This window comes from Magnolia sinica, chromosome 6, assembly GCF_029962835.1.
Source record: "Magnolia sinica isolate HGM2019 chromosome 6, MsV1, whole genome shotgun sequence".
In the NCBI taxonomy this organism is placed as follows: Eukaryota; Viridiplantae; Streptophyta; class Magnoliopsida; order Magnoliales; family Magnoliaceae; genus Magnolia; species Magnolia sinica.
Window position 1 is genome coordinate 8,131,489 of NC_080578.1, and position 18,529 is coordinate 8,150,017.

Below are 18,529 nucleotides of genomic sequence, written 5' to 3' on the forward strand. Positions count from 1 at the left end.
GCTTATAAGACTAATGTATGATCAACAAAACATATTTATTAAGGTTAGGATCATCTAGAGGTTATGAGGTTGTTTTGAGTCAATGTTAGGGTCACCAAGGCACCTCATATAATTCTTTGTTCCTTGATGCTTCATGTCCACTTGTGTCTTCAGTCTTTAATTTCCAAGGGCTTAACTGACTACATGACACACGGACTCACATGATTGATAAGCAAGGCGTTCAAATCGGTGCACTAACATGTGACCCACTTAGATGAGGGGTCACACAAAATTTTAGGCCATTCCAAAACTTAGGTAGGCCCCACTAAGTGCTTTTAGATATTTTAGATATGATTTTTCATGTTTTCAGATGGTATGGTCCACCTGAGTTTCTGATGCGGCTAATTTTTTGCACCTTAGAACTCAAAGCAATTAATTAGAATAAAATTTCATGATTTGTAGGTTGAAATATGTAGCTAAAATGCATAATTTGTTAACAACAATAAATATATAGAATGTACGATTTGTGCATGTCTAAATTAGACATATTACATGAAATTCAAAATAGTGTACATATTACATGAAATTCAAAATAATGTACAAATTACATAAAAATCCAAAAATAGTGAACATATTACACTAAATATAAAAGTGGATGGATTACATAAAATCAAAAAGTGGACAAATTACACGAACTCCAAAATATTATACATATTACATGAAATCCAAATGTGAACAAATTACTTGAACTCCAAAATAGTGTATAGATTACATGAAATCCAAAATAATGTACAAATTACATGAACTCTAAAATAGTGTACATATTATATGAACTCCAAAACATTGTACAAATTACATGAAATCCAAAATAATGTATAAATTACATGAAATCTAAAATAGTGGATAGATTATATTAAATAAAAAAAGTGGATAGATTATATGAAATTCAAAAGTGGACAAATTACATGAATTCCAAAATAGTGTACAAATTACATAAAATCTAATGGTGGATAAATTATGTGAAATTCAAAATAGTGTATAAATTACATGAACTCCAAAATAGTGTACAGATTATATGAAATCCAAAATAATAGACATATTACATATATAATTAAACATGCTTAAATTTTTAGCAACAATAAACAAGTTAATTTAACATCATAATGGGGTCTAAAATAGACCCCACATACATTATAGTGGTTCGCACCTGCTAGGGTTAGGGCTTACCGCAGTCCAGAGAGCACTGAGAGAGGGAGTAAGCCGAGAAGAAGAGAATGCGGACAGAGTGTTGTGAGAGAGAGAGAGAGAGAGAGAGAGAGAGAGATGCAATGCTGACCTTCTAGGGTTAGGGTTCAAATGGAAGGGGAGAGGGTGAGAGGTAGAATGAGGGCTTTTATACCCAATTTCAAATTATCATCGACATTTGCCATCAAAGAGAGAGAGAGGGTGAGAGGTAGAATGAGGGCTTTTATATCCAATTTCAAATTATCATCAACATTTGCCATCGAAGAACTAAAAATGTATTCGACAGTAGTCATCATCGAATTTTACGGTCGTTTTTTTTCCCCCATTTTTCACATAGTGCCTGATGGGAAAACACAAATATTAGCTTGATCTAAAATTTCTACGGCCTTTTAGAAGTTTTAAGTATAAACATCCTATCCCCACTATTTCTTGTAGTGAATGCTTGAGCTTTGGATCTAATTCGCTTTGGATCTAATTCAATTTTTGGGTTCATGTCTTAAATGAGTTGAAAAAATAGATGTACAACACGGATAAAACATATATATCATTGTGGGCCTGCTAAACTATTCTACTTCCAAGCTAGTTGGTATTGGGGAGATCAACACCCCAATGGGCCTCAAGAACTAGCCTTATTGGGATTCCTGGGGGCGTTTGGATCATAAGTTACTTAAGCTATTTAAGGCTTAAGTAACTTATTTTGATTTCAGCTTATTACACTAAAGTTATTAACTTTAAATATAAAAAATTTATTTATAATTGATCATAAATCAAACCTACTTATCTCAGGTAAGTTACTTATCTATCGCTGTAAGTGGAAAAACTAACTTATACTGTGGTATCAAAACGAGCCCGAAGTGACCCGGTGCACCGGTAAAGCTCTTGGTTCCGGTATGGTTTATGTGGCTTATCATGATGTCCGTCTATTTTAAGTAAGCCAAATCACACGAAACAGTGGTGATTGATCTCCCACCGTTACAAAATTTTTGGGATCAACCTAATATTTGTGTTTTCCATTCACCCAGTTCTCCAGTCAATACGTTGGATGGCAAATAAACATTACATAGGCAGTTTTCAACGGCGAGTTTCAATCACCACTGTTTCCTGTGGTGTTGTCCACATTAGATTTGGATCTGCCTCATTTTTTTGTCATGCTATAAAATGAAATGAAAAAAAATGGATGGACGGCGTAGATAAAAACATAAAAATCATAGTGGGCCCACGGACCTTTTCCATCACCGACGTCGGTAGTGGAGGGGTCACTACTGAGGCCCACTCAGAACCGGGCTAACGAAGTCACGTGTCCGAACTGAAAACTTGACGAATGCTAATCGGATCCTCGGTCGGGGATAAAGTTAAGAAAGTCTTCCGTCGAAAGGAGGGCGGAGTCGAGGACTCCTGATTTCTCAAGCAATCTCCATTGCAGCGTTAGAGAAATGGCGGAGAGAGAAGTAGAAGGAGAAGAGGTGGAGATTACTCTGAAAACCATCGGACCTGCTCCGCCCTCTCGTCTTCGTCTCCCTTCTCACATCAAAGTAAGTTTTCCACTGTTACCCCTCTCATCTTTCTCCTTTCCTTCTCCTTCTCGTACCCTTTTTTTGTCTGTAGATTGGATCAGGAGCTCTCCAAAAACCGATTAGAATAGCTCGATTTCTAGGGCGATTGCAGTTCGCAATCTCATCGTCTTTCCCTTTCGCTTACTGAAATTACGATATTCATCTCAAAACAATCTCTTTATCTTGTGATTTTGCGCATGTCCTAGGGCATCAATTCTGGAGGGATTGTATGATCCTGGGGTTTGGTGTTTGGTGGGGCTCACAGCTCAATGATTCAGACCGCTGGTTTCCTGGGTCCCGTGGCAGATTGAAGGCGCTCCGAAAATCTCCCGGATTGGTTGATTTCAGCCGTTGAGCTTTGGTCCCTTTCCAGTTGAATGTGGAAATTCTATTTGGAGGATGACAATTGAAGGATTAGAATCGTTCAACAAGGCGATTTTTGGGGAATGGTTCCTCCACGGCTGGGGTAATCAGATCAACGGTGTGGATTGGTGAACTGTGGACACCGTTGTACAAGCTGAAAACCTAATATGCTGTGCATGTCTTTGGGTTGTAGATCATATACTTCCTCACAATATCGTACCTGTTAGAGGCAGGGGAATTCCGTCTTCCAATATCTTAGCATAGACGTGGGAGAGATGGACAATTTTCAGCTGTTCATTTAATGGTTTCAACCATGGTGGGCACAATAATCATTGTTGCCAGATGATTCTAACCATTAAATTGGAGGCATCCCAATGGAAAGTAGAAGGCCAAATTTAGAAATGGTTCGCATTAAACGGGAAATGTGCATTGATTGGGGTAGTCAAGGTCATTAGATCAAGGCAATTTTTGGTGTCTGGACAGTTGAAGGTAGGGCCACCCATGTGATGTGTGGCTTGGATAATCATACATGTGCTGGTGGTACGAGACACAATGTGGGAGTATGAGCTCCTGTGCCATGGGGCACAAATTTGCTATTCTATGTTTATTATAACATTCATATTTGTTGAAGTTCTTTTGATATAAAGATGATTTCCCATAGGAAAATGCTATAAGTTGTGCTTCTTTTTGTACCACAATCAGGTGCATGAATTGAGAAAACGTATTGCTGCGGATAGACGGCTACCGGTGGAACATTTGAAGCTTGTCTTGAAAGGGGAAGTGTTGTGCGACATGAAATATGGGGACGAAATGTACGTTAGACTAAAAAGTGGAGGTATTGCATATTTTGTCCCGAATTGTAGCCACCGAATGCAATCTTTTATTTATTTATTTCATTAGGCATTTGGATGCTGGATTGAATTGAATTGCAATTATTTAATTAAATAAAGTGGAAAAAAATATTTCAAAAAGAAAAAGATGGAAAATTTTAGAAAATCCAGATTTTAGTAATCCTAGTTCTAGTGATCCCATTTAGATATTATCAAGTTTCTATGTAAATAAAAAATTCTATGGTTAGAATCTACCTCTTGGTCAATGCTATATAATAATAATAATAATAATAATAATAATAATTAGAGTTAGTGCTGATCCTCCAAACTAGAAAGTCTCTCCCCAATTTTTCCTTGATGGAGGAGAATGATTAGAGCCAACACACAAACACTGAAGTAGGGTGAGGGATGTGCAAGGGGAGCTGTCCAAGGGGGTCCCCACACATGCAAACGTGTGTCTGTGGAGGAGGAGAGGAAATGAGATGAGATTATCTCTAGGTGGTGACACCCAAGGGGTATAGGCATCCAAGGCTTTCTGTATCTCCCTCTGGCATATGATTTTATTTGTAAAGGAGGAGTAGGGTTCAGGGAGAGACATCACTTATGGTTCTTGACCATCCTACAAACTTTGGCATGCTCAACTACATTTAATTCTATGATCTTGCCTATCCATGTACCTAAATTGACCAAATTCTTCAACTAATCATGGCCATTCACCCTTGATCCAATACCTATGCAAATCAAGTGGTGGACCATAAAATCTCAACCATCTAATATCCATCAAGTGTGGTTAAAACACTTTTTACAGTTAAAACAAAAGATCGTCATCATCAACATCATGTAAGCATTGTCCCAATTAATTGGGGTTGACTACATGAGTCCTATTTCGTAATTCCACTCCATTAAGAGCCATACTTTCAGTTAGACCATGGGTCAACAAGTCTCTTCTTACTACCTCCATCCACGTCCTTTTGAGCCTTCCCCTTACTCTTTTAGAGCCTTCAACTTGCACCAACTAACTCATAACCGACATAGTTCTTGGTCTCTGTTGCACACGACCAAACCATTTAAGTCTCTCTCAAATTTATTTTAAAAAAAAGTTCATTTAAGTCTATTCTCCTCGTCTTATTGCCTATTGGTGGTTCCCTTGATGTCTATCCTTCCTCGTCTTGCCACTCATCCATCTTAACATCCCCATTTTAGCTAAACTCATCTTATTAACATGTATTTCCTTAACTGCATTAATGTGTATTTCCTTAACTGCCCAACATTTTGTTCCGTAAAGCATGGCTGGTCTTATAGCTATCCTATGAAAATTTCTTTTCATTTTGACCGGTACACAACGATTGCATAAAACTCTAGAGGCACATCTTCATTTCTTCCACCCAGATTGAGTTTTATGGGCAACATCCTTCTCAATCTCTCCATTCTTATGAATTCCAGCAAATGCATCATTAACTCATCCATAATCAATACGAAAAGGTACAGCCCCCCCCCAAAAAAAAAAAAAAACCTGGATGGATGGTCCAATCAATAAAATCTAAGCCATAGAATGGTCTTATGCAACAAGTGGATCCCATGTTGGATCATAGGGACCTCAACCATATCCTAATGCATGAATCAAACCACACTCACCGCTAAAATTGATTTCGTAAAGCGAGTCAAAGAACATTGCATTGGAAACTTGAACTCCCCATATGTCCTCATATCTAAGAACCAATCAAAGCTGATACATACACTGGTTGATCTAGTCTAGACATGAGAGATTTGAAAGTATCCAATAGGTCTAATTACCAGATGCCATATCGTGAACACTCACACTCCTATGTGGGGTAGGGTAAAGGCACCAACTCATAGCTGAGGCTAACAGTGGAGACTTTCCACCTGACTCATCATCGGTCCCCTCGCATAGGATGACCACATATGAGTAACTACAGGCTTGTCCTAAAACCTGTTGGATGGTCATGGAATAACAACGCATTGAGATCCATGGAACACAACTCTCCCTTGGCCAATGACCATTGTTTCCAAACTCAAGTTCTCGAGGACAATAGAGGAAACCCTCTCCTGGAGCCCATATACACGTATATGCTTGAGGTAGGCCTACTTATTAATTATGGCATTAATGACATGTCCACATAGGACCCATGGCCATCGTGATCGATGGACTTGATTATCAATATCAGTGGTGAATATAATCATTTATCAATAGACGAGATCCATATTGGCTTTTCAGGGCACATAACACTAGTATCCCCATTAACCCACTTTGTATGGTTTGAATTGAATTAGCTCCAACTTGAAACCAAGGAATTGCTATAAGGGTTTTGCTCATTGTTGTGAATTAAGATGGCCCCACCTCCATTTTGGTCATTTCCTTTGTATTTAATTATCAAGTAAAACTAAGCATCTAAATGAACTGTTGGGTATTCACCCATTTTAATCTTTTTGTTGATTGGCCTTTTATCTCCATGAGGAAGGTTTTATTGCATTATTGAGAGTGAGTTTGAACATTGGGTTTTTGAAAAACTGTTTTTTCATTCTTGTAACTATGACTATTGATGCATTAATTTTGGAAGGAACCTTTATCATTTTAAAGTTAATATCAAGCAAATGCGCATGAGTGAAATCTTCTTTTGTATTCAAACTTTGATTCTGATATAATATCCTATATGACAAGTACACTGGGATTTTTTGAAACTGTATTGTGTTAACATGTGTCCTTGTTTGAGTATCCCACACTCCTGGACATATCTCTAGGAAAGACTATTTTAGGATTAGTTTTATATATATATATATATATATATATATATATATATATATATATATTTCACACGTGAACAATTAAATTTTAGGTTTATTATTATTAGTATTTATTTATTGGAACTTTTTTACGTATTAATATTTAATAATGAAAATATTCTATGAGAATTATTATTATTATTATTATTTTTATTTTAAGATTATGAGAAAATTAATTTTACTATTTTAATATTTTTTCTAATGTATTGGAGAATCTTACTTTTAAAAGTCACCATCTTCGACACCATGTAATTGTATCAATCAATGACACATGTATCCGCGTCCAAGTTCTATAGCATTTATCTTACATTAGAGCGAGTTAGAAATAATTACTAAAAACAAAGCTTAATGTTTAGTTTGTCTATCCCGTGAGCCTAAAGTGAAGCTTGGAAATAAATTCTGTTCTTTAGGTGTGGTTTTTTTTTTTTTTTTTTTTTTTTTTTTTTTTTTTTTTTTGTTGTTGTTTTTCACATATGAACAATTAATTTTTGAGGTTTTTGTCATTATTTATTTATTGGCACTTTTTACATATGAATAATGACAACATTCCGTGAGAACTTATTGTTTTCTATTTTAACATTTGTATTATATTTGGGCCATGTCCACAAGTGTAGGATTTGCTGACAGGAATGCATGTCTACCCAACATAATTTCAAAAAGTTGTTAAAAACTCAAGTGGAGCTCTTAAAACCCACTAGGAACAGATTCCCCCAAACATTGTCCCTTTTTCGAGTTTTCGAGATTTTTTGGTGGTGTACACTGTTTTTGTCAATACTTGCGAAATATCTATCAATTGATATTAGGCATTTTAAACAATAGAACCACTTTAGATATAATTGCAATAAATTCGATATCACAATATATTGGCATGTATTGACAATAATACTGTTGATATTTTTTTTGTTTTTGTTTTGTTTTATGCCCTTGTTTCTTATCGCCCACCTATGAATTGCAACACTGAGAGTATCGACCATTATATCAGCTGATGTCATCGATGCACCAAGCACTGTATCAACCCGTATGTTAAGGACATAAAAATCTAGATTTACTCCCCAAATGGGCTATATTCGCAGCCAAATCAATAATGCACATTCTCTATTTGGAGACCATTGTGTAGTCCAAATGTGCAATGGCATGACAAACCCCTTTTTTTGCCGAGAGTGCACACTTTAGCTTGGGTTGCATCTCCCTACTCGATGGGTGGGTCTTGTAGTCAAGCTCCTTTTTGCCTTTGCACTCGAGGGCCGTTCTCTGTCTAGCCCGAGGAAATCTTTGCATTACTCTGTTACTTTTTAGGAGGCCTACACCGCATAGAAATTGTCCAACCAATGCAGGCCCATGGCCTATTGTAGGGCCCATCCCACTCAGACCCATAAGATTAGATTGGTTTGTAATAAATTGTGATTGTGAGTGATTGTGATTGATTTGAAATCAATCCTTCTTATTTATTTATTTATTTATTTATTTTTGGGGGGGCGGGTAGTTAAAGATTCATTTAGAATTTATAAAAGTGGGTGGTGGTGTAGGAGTTAGGCATTCGAATATTTTTCTAAGTATGAGTTTTCTTAAAGTTTTTGTTAGAGAAGTTGGTTGATATCAATAAAGTTCTCTCCCTTTCTACTCCATTGTTCTTGTGGATATACCTTTTTCTTTTTCTTTTTTTTTGCAATTTGGATATCGAGATCTCATTGACTCGATAACTGGGTTGCACCAATACCTGAAACTGTCGCGCACCACCCCCCCCCAAAGGAGGCCTTATTCACCCTCCACCTAAGCTGCGCAAGAAAGGCCCAAAGCCAATCCCTAATAAGGTTCTCATCATGGATAATATGAAGAAGCGCAGGTGGGTCCTTACTGATCATTGGTTTATATTTTGAAATTACGAAGAAAGGTTTGACCATTTGTTCTCCATTTTGATGTTGTGGGGGACATCTGGAGTCATGAAATGGTTCTGTCCGAGATGTCATTTGTGGCTGGAAAGTGGGTCTCTTCCGGGAGAAGAAGCATTTTGTGGAAGATGATCTCCTATTGCATTGTGGAGTTGGTGGTGACAGAAATAGAAGAGCCTTTGAAAGTTGATCGAATGGCACAACAAGAAGGGTATCAACCTTATGTTAACAGGATGCTCTATATCTAGAATTGAATTTCAGGGTTGCTTCTTCGAGGATATCTTGAAGGAATGGCAGGGGAGGGTAGCCATGGGGTATCTCTAGTTGGGTGGATTTTTCTTCTAAAATGTGGACTATGTTTAGATTTTTTTGGTTGTTGTTCCTTTTGGTTTCTTGTGTGCACCAGCTTGTTGGTCTCAAGGTAGTGATGACTGGTGACAGGGTTGCTTTCTGGCCTGCGTTTAATCTTGTACTTCTCTAATCTTTGATTCAATAAAATCTGTCTCTATTCAAAAAAGTTCTGGAGGTAACATGGGTACCGAGGGTTGGAGTCGTGAGAGACAACTGAGATGATATTAATTTTATGTTTACATTCAAAAGACCGGTTGGCTCTGGAAAAATAGGGCAGAATTCATGGCTTTCGAAATAGAGACTGAAATCTTTGTTGACATCATACACCTACAAGGATCAGTGATGGTTGAGGGTGATTCACTAGTGCTAGTGCTTGGGTGTCAGGGAAATGCGATCTGCATTGGGAATTAGTTTTCATATCCAACTCCATAAAGCTCCAAACAAGCTCATTGGACATCTCTTTTCAGCATATTCATGGGGAAGCTAACTCTATGGCGGATACTTCAGAAGGGGCTCTTCTGTGTATCAGGTCTTCCTATCCATTATCTTAATGAATTCTTGTACTTCTTTCACCTTTGGACTTTGCTCAATAAAATTAATTTTGTTATCAAAAAAGAAAGGAATAAGAAGTTTCATTTGTGTTATATGCCATTTCATTTCAGGTTCAAACTCTTTAAGAAACTTCATTTGTATGAGCACATGTAGGCCGTATTTGGATGTACCACCAAATCACAGTTGGTGGACTTCACAGCTGACAACATGGGCTTAGCATTAGGGGCATCACATAAGTGGAACCCACATTAAGAGGGCTTTCATTTTCCCACGTTGTTGTGCCCTAAACTACTAGTGAGATACATATGGGAAAGTCCTGAACATGTCTCAATTCAAATTTGATCCTAGCTAGTCGTGCTGGCCTTGGATCCTGGAATTTCTAAGCACAGCCATAGTTTTTGTAGAAAATCTTGGTGGTGAACTTATTATGGAAGATTTTGTGGTGTGATCGTCGTTTTTTAATTCACAAGACATAATCTCATTGCATTTTCCAGATTCGCTGATGGTAGCTGTCGCACCAAAGCCACCCGCTAAAAGTATTCGAGATGGCTACGACGATGACGATGACGATGATCTGGTTAGGATGGATTGAGTTGTTTCATTGAATTGAATCTGTACTTTAACCTTGATTAATTAACAGAAATTTCCATTATATCTGAGTTTTACATATTCCACTTTTTGTGTATGTTCAGAAGTTCCGTATTCCCCAGTCAGCAAGTCAGTGGAAGAGGAGGCTTTTCTCTTTTCTCCAAGAAAAAATGAGGCTCCCTGGTAGGCATCCACTTTGAATTTTGTACTTGTGCTCCTAGATTATTGTGGATCTTGACTCTTTTTTTTTTGTTCCCATTACCATTGATAGATATGCTGTTGATGGCAATTTTCTCTATCAGTCTAAAGGCATGGGCAGTAATTGCTCTATGGTTTATGCTGGCACCTGTTGCTCACAGATTGGATTTAGGACCAATTTTTGTGAGTAGACTTCGTTTCCTTGACTTCTATTTTACAATTTTATTATATCCATTTAAATTGGTGAATATGCAAATTTGCAACCTAGTTGTTGTCGTTAAGGAACAGCCACAGTACTGGGTCTGGTTCGTGTCAGGCCTTGTGGCAACGGGTTTACATAAATGCTATCAAACCACGGATGGCAGGGCTTCCTTGGTGATCATTAAGTATACTTAGCATTTAGGGGGTAGGGCGGGTTGGGTCAGGTTAACGGTCAATCCTAGCCCAACCCAACCTCAAGAGGACCCAACCCACTACCCAACATGATCCGAATACCTTCCTGTGGTTCTCAACCTGAATTCCTCTGTACTCAACTCTAAAGTCTAAACTGACCCAACCTGACCTGATCTGGGTCACCTGATCCAACTATACATGTGATTATTCCCAACCTGGCCTAACTCAGCCCGGATTTTCTCAACCCGTACTGAACCTCATTTCAATTTGTGTTGGAGTTTTCCAACCCTTACCCAACCTGAGACCTTGACAACCGACCTGAACTCAGGTTGGGTCAGTCGGGTTCTGGTGACCAAACACAGGTTGCAGCCTTATTAGGGGGTATGGAAGACTGAAAACATGCTGTGTTTGTTTCAGTTTTCCAACTCTCCACCTGAATCGTGATTGAAATAGAAGGTTCTTGTCCACTTGTAATCTGGGCAGAGCACAGCTCATCTAGCTTCAAAAGTGAGAACAGCTAAATGTAACCTTAACAGTCTTACATAATCATGTTTCCAGAAAAAGGCATTCAAGTTTTGGGGCTTATTTGCTTGCTACTGTTTGATCTTCTATGCAGATTCTTGGGACCGGGTTTGCTATTATACTAACAAATCTTGGACAGCGGCGACAAGGTGATACCAGGTACAAATCTCTCAGTATCCCATCACATCAGGGGAAGTAAATTAGCATATACGTGTACTGTACACTCTCCTTGACTCAGATTTTTTTACTTTTCTGTTTTTTTAAAATTTTTTTTTTTTATTTTAATGAATAATCCAATTTCAACATTCTGTTTTCCTAGTGGAATCTCTCGTAGTCAGAGTTTATGAATGCTTTCTTGCAGAACTAAGAAAATTTGGAAATATGCATACACACTGTCACTTGTGAATCCACAAATGTTTATCTATGCTATCTATAACGAGAATTGTGGGTGCAAGAGTTTCCCCCAATGATTCAAAAGGACAAGTAACCTTGGAAACAAAGATATAAATAGAGGGTATATGGGGTATTTTGGTAATTAGACATATGCCTCGGGAAAGTACAAGGTAAAGGAAATTATATGGCAGTCTGCTAGAGTATGATTATCTATCCATATGCACAATGTTGTTATATGGGTGTCATGCGTACCTCAATCCAAACCATCAAAATCATTAGGTCTATTAAAGATGGGTCATGTCCCAGAAATTATAGTGAATGGGTGATCCTGATGCAGATTGTTAGCTATCAAATGAATGGATAAAATGAAAAAGTTTCCAGTGGTTCAAATTTGACAAATAAAAGTGCAGTAATTAGAAATCATGAATGTTCAATCTACAACAAGGCCCATGATTTGGATAGTTCATATTGGTTTGAATATGGTTGTAAGGGCCTAAACAGACTGAAACAGGATGAATCTTGCAGCGATTCTTTCAAAAAATGCGATAATAGCTGGAGGCTTAGGTTTTAGACAGTTCTAAATACTTGCTTCATTCACATATTGCTAATAGGTGGAGAATGAACATTCATATAGCTTCTTACATTTGGTGGAGTGGGAATGCTCATGCCCACTATTTTCTTTCCATGTTTCGGTGGGCAATGTTGACTAGAATATTTCTTGCGATGATGTGGATCTGGGGTGATGCCTATGACATTTCTCGAGGGCTGGGCATAACTCGATGCGATAGGCTAACGCCATCAGGTAATATGCAACCCTTGAGCATGTAGAAGAAAATTGATGCCTGCGAAATGATGTGGCAAATTCTTGATAGAAGCGATTGTGTGTTGGGGATTTCTGGGTCACTGGATCTTACTAAATGGTACTGAATCCTTCATTGCCTCATTACTGACAGGGACTCAATGAAGTACTCGTCTGTGCGAACAGTTAGGATACTTTGATTAACTTTCTGATGCTAATGTTGATTCTTGCTCTTCATACTCTTTTCATGGTCTGACCTTTCTCTTTCCTCTTGGCCTGAACCAACACACGTATAGACATCAGAGCCGTGCATCATGTGGGCCCCACAGTGTGGAGAGAGTCCAAGAAAAAAAAAAACAGAATAGGCCAATGCATGAGGTGGATACACCTACGATTTAAAATTTCCTACCATTCACATTTAACATACACAAGTGGCCTGCTGGATGCACAGGCCAGCCTGATTTTTCTGCCAGTTCATCTACACACAGGGTCCCACCTGATGCACAGCTCAAATACCCCAACATATGGCACGTGTTCTCATGCGTAAAAGGTGCACATGTGGGGAGGTGCCACGGGTTTAGCAGAAATCTTGTTATCCTTTTATGCAGAACAGCACAAGTGCCAAGTAAATTTGAATTTTGATCTGCTCTGTAAGTAGAAAATAAGAAAGTGAATGCCCCTGTACTTGTACTCTGTGTGAATATCGCTGAAGACCTCTTTTTTCTGTACATGCAGCGCATATTCGATCTTCAATGATGATTTCAGAGAGCTTCCCGGCACACTCAATGCGGATCGTCTTGATAGGGACATAAGGGCGGGTCAGCTTTGATCAGTCTAATCATAGTTGATAGCTGGCTTGTGCATAAAACAATGACAGTCTTGGATTATCTGCCTGTTGTGCGCCTTCTTGAAAGGCATCTTTTTCTTCTTTTTTACTTGTTTCTACCGTTTCACACAACGCATTTACGTGAATCGGTCCAATGTAAAATTGCAAGTCTTTTTCTGTAAGATTTGAGGGAAATATAGACCGGACATGGGTGTTTTTTCACATGTGGTGTTGCTCTCTCTCTCTCTCTCTCTCTCTCTCTCTCTCTCATAACTGTAAAGGAATCGTGTAGTTGCAACTGATGGATGCATTTGCTTTTTCGTAAAGTAGGTGTCCATTTCATTGGTAAATGATACAAAACCAATTTTACTTTCCTTGATTAAGGTGCAAATCAATATGCAGTATCCAGGTGGGCCCACCTACAGTTTGATTGACCATAAGATATGAGGGGTTGACGGTAGATTGCATGTGACCTGAAAAGTTGTTCCAATCAGACGATCAAATCTGGCATAAACCATTTCTCTCATCAGTCACTTTGCATGCCATCAAATGGATGGATTTGATCGTTGGGTCATGGTGATTTTGGCCGCGTACAATACACTGTGGACCCCGTCTACTGAACAGTCATCAGTGAAGGTAGGTGGGTCCCATTGAGGAATTTGCACTGGAATAAGATGTTAAACTGTTACTGGATCATTGCTCTCATTTTCACTGCTCGTAAGCTTGCTAATCAATGCATGAGACTTGGAAAACCATTCATATATTTTGCTCGTAAAGGATACGTTGGGACATCAGCCAACGGATCAGGATCATTTTCAGTGACCTAAACCGTTCATATGATGGGTCTAAGCCTCTTATATTGAAATTGCTTCAGCTAAGCAGACCAGTCCATATTCAAAGGAAAAGAGTGAAATGATTAACCAGTTGAAACATTCTGATGAAAGAGGTTTTAATAGTTTTATGTTTATGATATCTTCCGTCCAAGGTTAGGCCATTAATATAAACGGTTTGGATCATTGCGAAATGTCCCAGATCTAACGTGACAACATACCCTACCGAAATACGTTCCAATGTATTCTAGCAAAACCACTTGCACATGTTTGTGAGACCTTTCATGGTGAATCGTTTCTCTCGGAAAAGATAAAGCGATTTGACACAACAAACCTTTCATGGTGGGAATAATCTTGTGTGGGCCTTTTTTCTGCCCTTAAGACAGCACTTGATCCCCCCCAACAAAGACTAGAATCTAGTGTGGCCCGAGGCTGTGCCGTCCAATCCTCGGCAGTGGGGCTTTTGCTAGTCCCTGCACACTCAGCTGGTATGCCAAACTGCCAAGGTGCGTGAGGTGGATCCGACTACACACTCAGCTAGTATGCCATGCCTGTAGTTGAATGTAGACCATCGGCAAGACCTCGTGAAGTGTGAATTCTTTCGTGGGCCACCTGATGGGTGGACTAGCTTGACATCTACACACCCGGCCCAGTTTTCTTAGCCTGAAATGCCAGCCGACCCGAGCCCGGAAATCGAGTAGGGCCTGACAAAGGACTTGACTGGCTGTTATTGAGGGAGGTGTGAAATGGTTTGTATTCCATATGGGCACATAATAGTAGAATGCGGAATGGTGGGGTGGTGCGCATGTGGAATTAGCAAAGTTCCACTTAAAAAAGAATAAATTCCCTAGGACAACTTTACTGCAATTTGTCTGGTTACTTTCTTCTTTTTCTCCTCCTTTTGGGTGTAGAATGTGATTAGGTTTTAGAACATACATATATATACACATACATGTGTGTTCGCGCGCTCGTACTAGCACTCTCCTGCCACCCAGATGGCATATACTCTTTATGCGATCTCCAAGCTGAGCCGTTGGATCACTTTCACAGCTGAGATACGGCTCGCTTCCAAGGGAGAGAAAAAGAAGAGTCTTAAACCGACTCTCTCCCACCTTCTTAAACATTCCCAAAGCTTTTGAGGGATACATGGGCTGCCTAATCATAATTTGGACTTTCCATTCATTCATACAACCAGGGACAAGCCCTGGTGCAAAAATCCTGATCTTAAACTTATGAATGAGGCCAACTTGTTCCGACTTCCTTCTTTTTCTTTTTTTTTAAAAAATGAACCATGGGTCACATGCTTAGTGCTTACCCCCGTTTTTGGTGCCCTAATGTGGACCAATGGAAAACAGTCAAGTGTTGATGTTACAGGTTTGGTACTCACGAAAACTATACTGGGGCCTGAATATATGTATGCCCTCAGCAAACACATTCTGTTATTAATGTGAAGAGATAGACCCATCTTTGATAACAGATTAATATTAGGTGGATCCAGTCCATCTAATCTCTTCAGTACCCCAAACAATCATAGAGTGGAGGTTAAATGTAGGATGCGGTTTAATTGGGACAACTAGATGCATGATCATGATTGATTTAAGGTCTAGGGTTGGTGATAAAGGTTCCCCTTAATGATCCCAAATTCGATTAGTAGGCCACAAAGATCTTCGTGAGGTGATCAGCTATGAGAAGAAGATCTGAGAAGTCAGCAGTTCCGAATCTATTCGGAGTCCTTCCTATTCAAAATGCATGTCGTAAATGAGAGAAAATGCAGGATCAGTAAGAAAATCCAATGAGGGCAGTGTTGTCTCGACAAGCTATAAAAAGAGTATGCGAAAAAGAGCTCAAGGCCCCACATCAAACACATCTATCTAATTTCATTTTTTTTTCTTTCATTTATCATCTTTTATCTTCGCATAACCTAGCCTACCTTTATTATAAATTACTACTGTACATTGTCCAGTGCTATAGTACCGTAAGATTATATTAAATGTTCACAACCCTAAGTTATTGGATCCTAATTAATTGCGTTCTTACTCAGGCGATCGCACCTATCCGGTCACATCTCCTATTGACCATTCACCTCAATCATATATTCTGACAGATGAGTTAGGTATTTATCTCTCGATTGCTTATTTCTCCAAGTTACTTTCAATACTTTATCAATTGTAATGGGTTACATATTCAATTAATGAAATTGGCATCGTTTAGTCATTTTTATCTATGTGTTTATCTTTATTCTTTTTTAAGAGGTATATTGCAATTGTATTAATGAAATAACAAGTATTTAGACACAAGGCAAAAAGAAGAATTCATTTAGAATGATAGCTAGATTCTGCGTCTAGTCTCTAACTAGACTCAACGCCCTGCCATCAATTTAGCGGGTCTCCTCATTCAAGAACTCAGGTGGGGCCATCAATTTAGTGGGTCTCTTCATTCAAGAACTCAGGCGGGGCCATCAATTTAGTGGGTATCCTCACCTCATTCAATGGATGTAGCTGGATATCTAAGCCACATCTCCCTGGCCCTGGAAGGTTTCAATGGAGGGTGGATGTCCGGACCTGAAGCTCGCATGAAGTTGGCCCTACAATGAAGGCCATAGCATGGATAAGCTTGCAAACTCCTATCCTGATGAAGGGATACAAAAAAAAAAAAAAAACACCTCTATTTTCAGCTAACGCAGCTTATCTTTCTCTTAATACTCATATAAAATGGCCAAAGACTTCATTGGTTTAGCTATGTGAGACTAAGTTGCTCCATCCAGCAGGACCAAAGGCACTCTAATTAGCTACTTTCATGAGAATGAAATGAAAGGGCTTGTTGGACTTGCATTCTAGGAATTTTGCCAATGCCCCACAAAACCGTCCATCAGGTAGGCGTCCTACTCCCTTCATGGAGGTGACCTGACCCAAAAATCAAGTGGATCCCATTCATCAGGGCTGCCACATGTCTAATATTGAATGTGTAGCATTCACAACCCTTTCCAAACTGTTCTTTGCTTTTCATACACGTCTACCTCTCCTCGTTGGCTACGGTTTTGATTCTAGCATGTGTGGGTTCAGTTGGAGCCAGAAATTATAGGATTATCGATCCAATGAAATCCTTTACGTACAAGAGGGGACATTGTTCAGCAATCCAGACCGTTCATCTTAGCAGCCTTAGAATAAGATTAAAACCCAATTTTAAATCCACCAAGTTTAGGATCCATGTAATAACTTTAGAATTGTTAATGGTCCATTCAATTTTAACCATTCATTTGCCCTTGGCCTCAACAAACTGAAGAAAATGAAAGGCCCATTTTTAAAAAAAGGATCTAACCGTGATGCTCTCATACTGTAATAAGAAATATGGGATTATATTACATGATTTACACAGCTTTAATACGATAAGGAAGAGGTAATTGGATGGCCTGGATTCTTTTTCTTTTTCTTTTTTTTTACATGATTAGGACTGCCTGGATGAAGTGCATATTGCCCACAAATTGGATTGCCTGTATCGATATTTTGGACGGATGGACGGCCAGGATCGAAAAAAGAAAAAAAATTGGGGTAAGATCCACCGAAGTGGGAAGCCTTAACCGGATGTGTGGTAACAGGAAAGCCCGAAAGCTGTTCCCGTCCCTGTCAGGGGAGATGCCAACCGTCTCTCCTTTCAACGAACACAATCAATTACGCCGAAACATCCTATATAAAAGCAGCTATATTCCAGCAAACTACCGATGTGGGACTTTTGTTATGACTAGCACCCACATGAACCGTCCATCAGGTGGGGGTCCCACCAACCATGTGAACTGACCTGAAAGTCAAGTAGACCCATTTCATTAGTCCTGCCACTCGTCTAAGTTGAATGGCTATTCATTGCTTTCATACGAGTTTAACCCTTCTGAGGTAAGTCCAGGACTCTGGTACGTATGAGTTGGATTGGAGATACAATACCCGACCCGACACCCGATTATCATAGCATCCGGGGACATGGTTTGGCCATCCGGACTGTTGATATGGTGGGTCTTACAGTGGATAGGCGGTGCCCGGAACCGTCTCTCCGTTGGGGTAATCGTAACCCTCACACACGCAGCAACCGTCCACATTCATCTCAAAACGATGGCCAATCTTTGAATGGCTACGATTTTCTTACGGAGAGATTTTGAGGGCATGGCTTATCCAGGACGTGGTCCATTATACCAATGGTAGTGATCTTCAAATCGTGGGCCCCACTTAATCCTTAGGTGGAGAATGATGTAGTTACTCCCGGATACAGATGCGCACTGAATGTGAGTTTTAATACAACGCACGCGTGGATGGTTTGTGCCTTCCGTTCGGGTCTCCTGTTTATACTAATGGGGCCACGTTTTAATGATCTGACCGTTAATTTGATACGCTCCTCTATTATGATATGAATTCTCCAATCTAGAAGATT

General features: G+C 39.1%; 1 protein-coding gene and 1 non-coding gene across 3 annotated transcripts; one reads left to right on the plus strand and one right to left on the minus strand.

The window, feature by feature from the left end:
- The first annotated feature begins 2,546 nt into the window (after positions 1-2,546).
- LOC131248161 (uncharacterized) lies at positions 2,547-13,505 on the plus strand. 2 transcript variants are annotated; one of them, XM_058248249.1, is made up of 8 exons: positions 2,547-2,756; positions 3,843-3,975; positions 10,059-10,141; positions 10,257-10,335; positions 10,424-10,533; positions 11,360-11,424; positions 12,369-12,460; positions 13,193-13,505. In XM_058248249.1, exons 1-8 carry the CDS (start codon positions 2,658-2,660, stop codon positions 13,267-13,269), a joined length of 738 nt encoding a protein of 245 aa, XP_058104232.1. In that variant the 5' UTR covers positions 2,547-2,657; the 3' UTR covers positions 13,270-13,505. The 2 variants fall into 2 exon arrangements, with proteins under 2 accessions (XP_058104232.1, XP_058104233.1); XM_058248250.1 differs by lacking the exon at positions 12,369-12,460 and having other exon boundaries at positions 2,552-2,756.
- A 4,145-nt stretch (positions 13,506-17,650) lies between these two features.
- LOC131250457 (U6atac minor spliceosomal RNA) lies at positions 17,651-17,775 on the minus strand. Its single transcript, XR_009173383.1, has one exon. It is a non-coding gene; the product is annotated as a U6atac minor spliceosomal RNA (small nuclear RNA).
- Between the last annotated feature and the right edge of the window lie 754 nt (positions 17,776-18,529).

Coding starts and splice junctions, on each gene's coding strand:
- LOC131248161 (XM_058248249.1), top strand. CDS start 2,658: ATGGCGGAGAGAGAAGTAGAAGGAGAAGAGGTGGAGATTACTCTGAAA. Junction 3,976..10,058: donor CGTTAGACTAAAAAGTGGAG/GTATTGCATATT, acceptor TGCATTTTCCAG/ATTCGCTGATGGTAGCTGTC. Junction 10,336..10,423: donor AGAAAAAATGAGGCTCCCTG/GTAGGCATCCAC, acceptor TACCATTGATAG/ATATGCTGTTGATGGCAATT.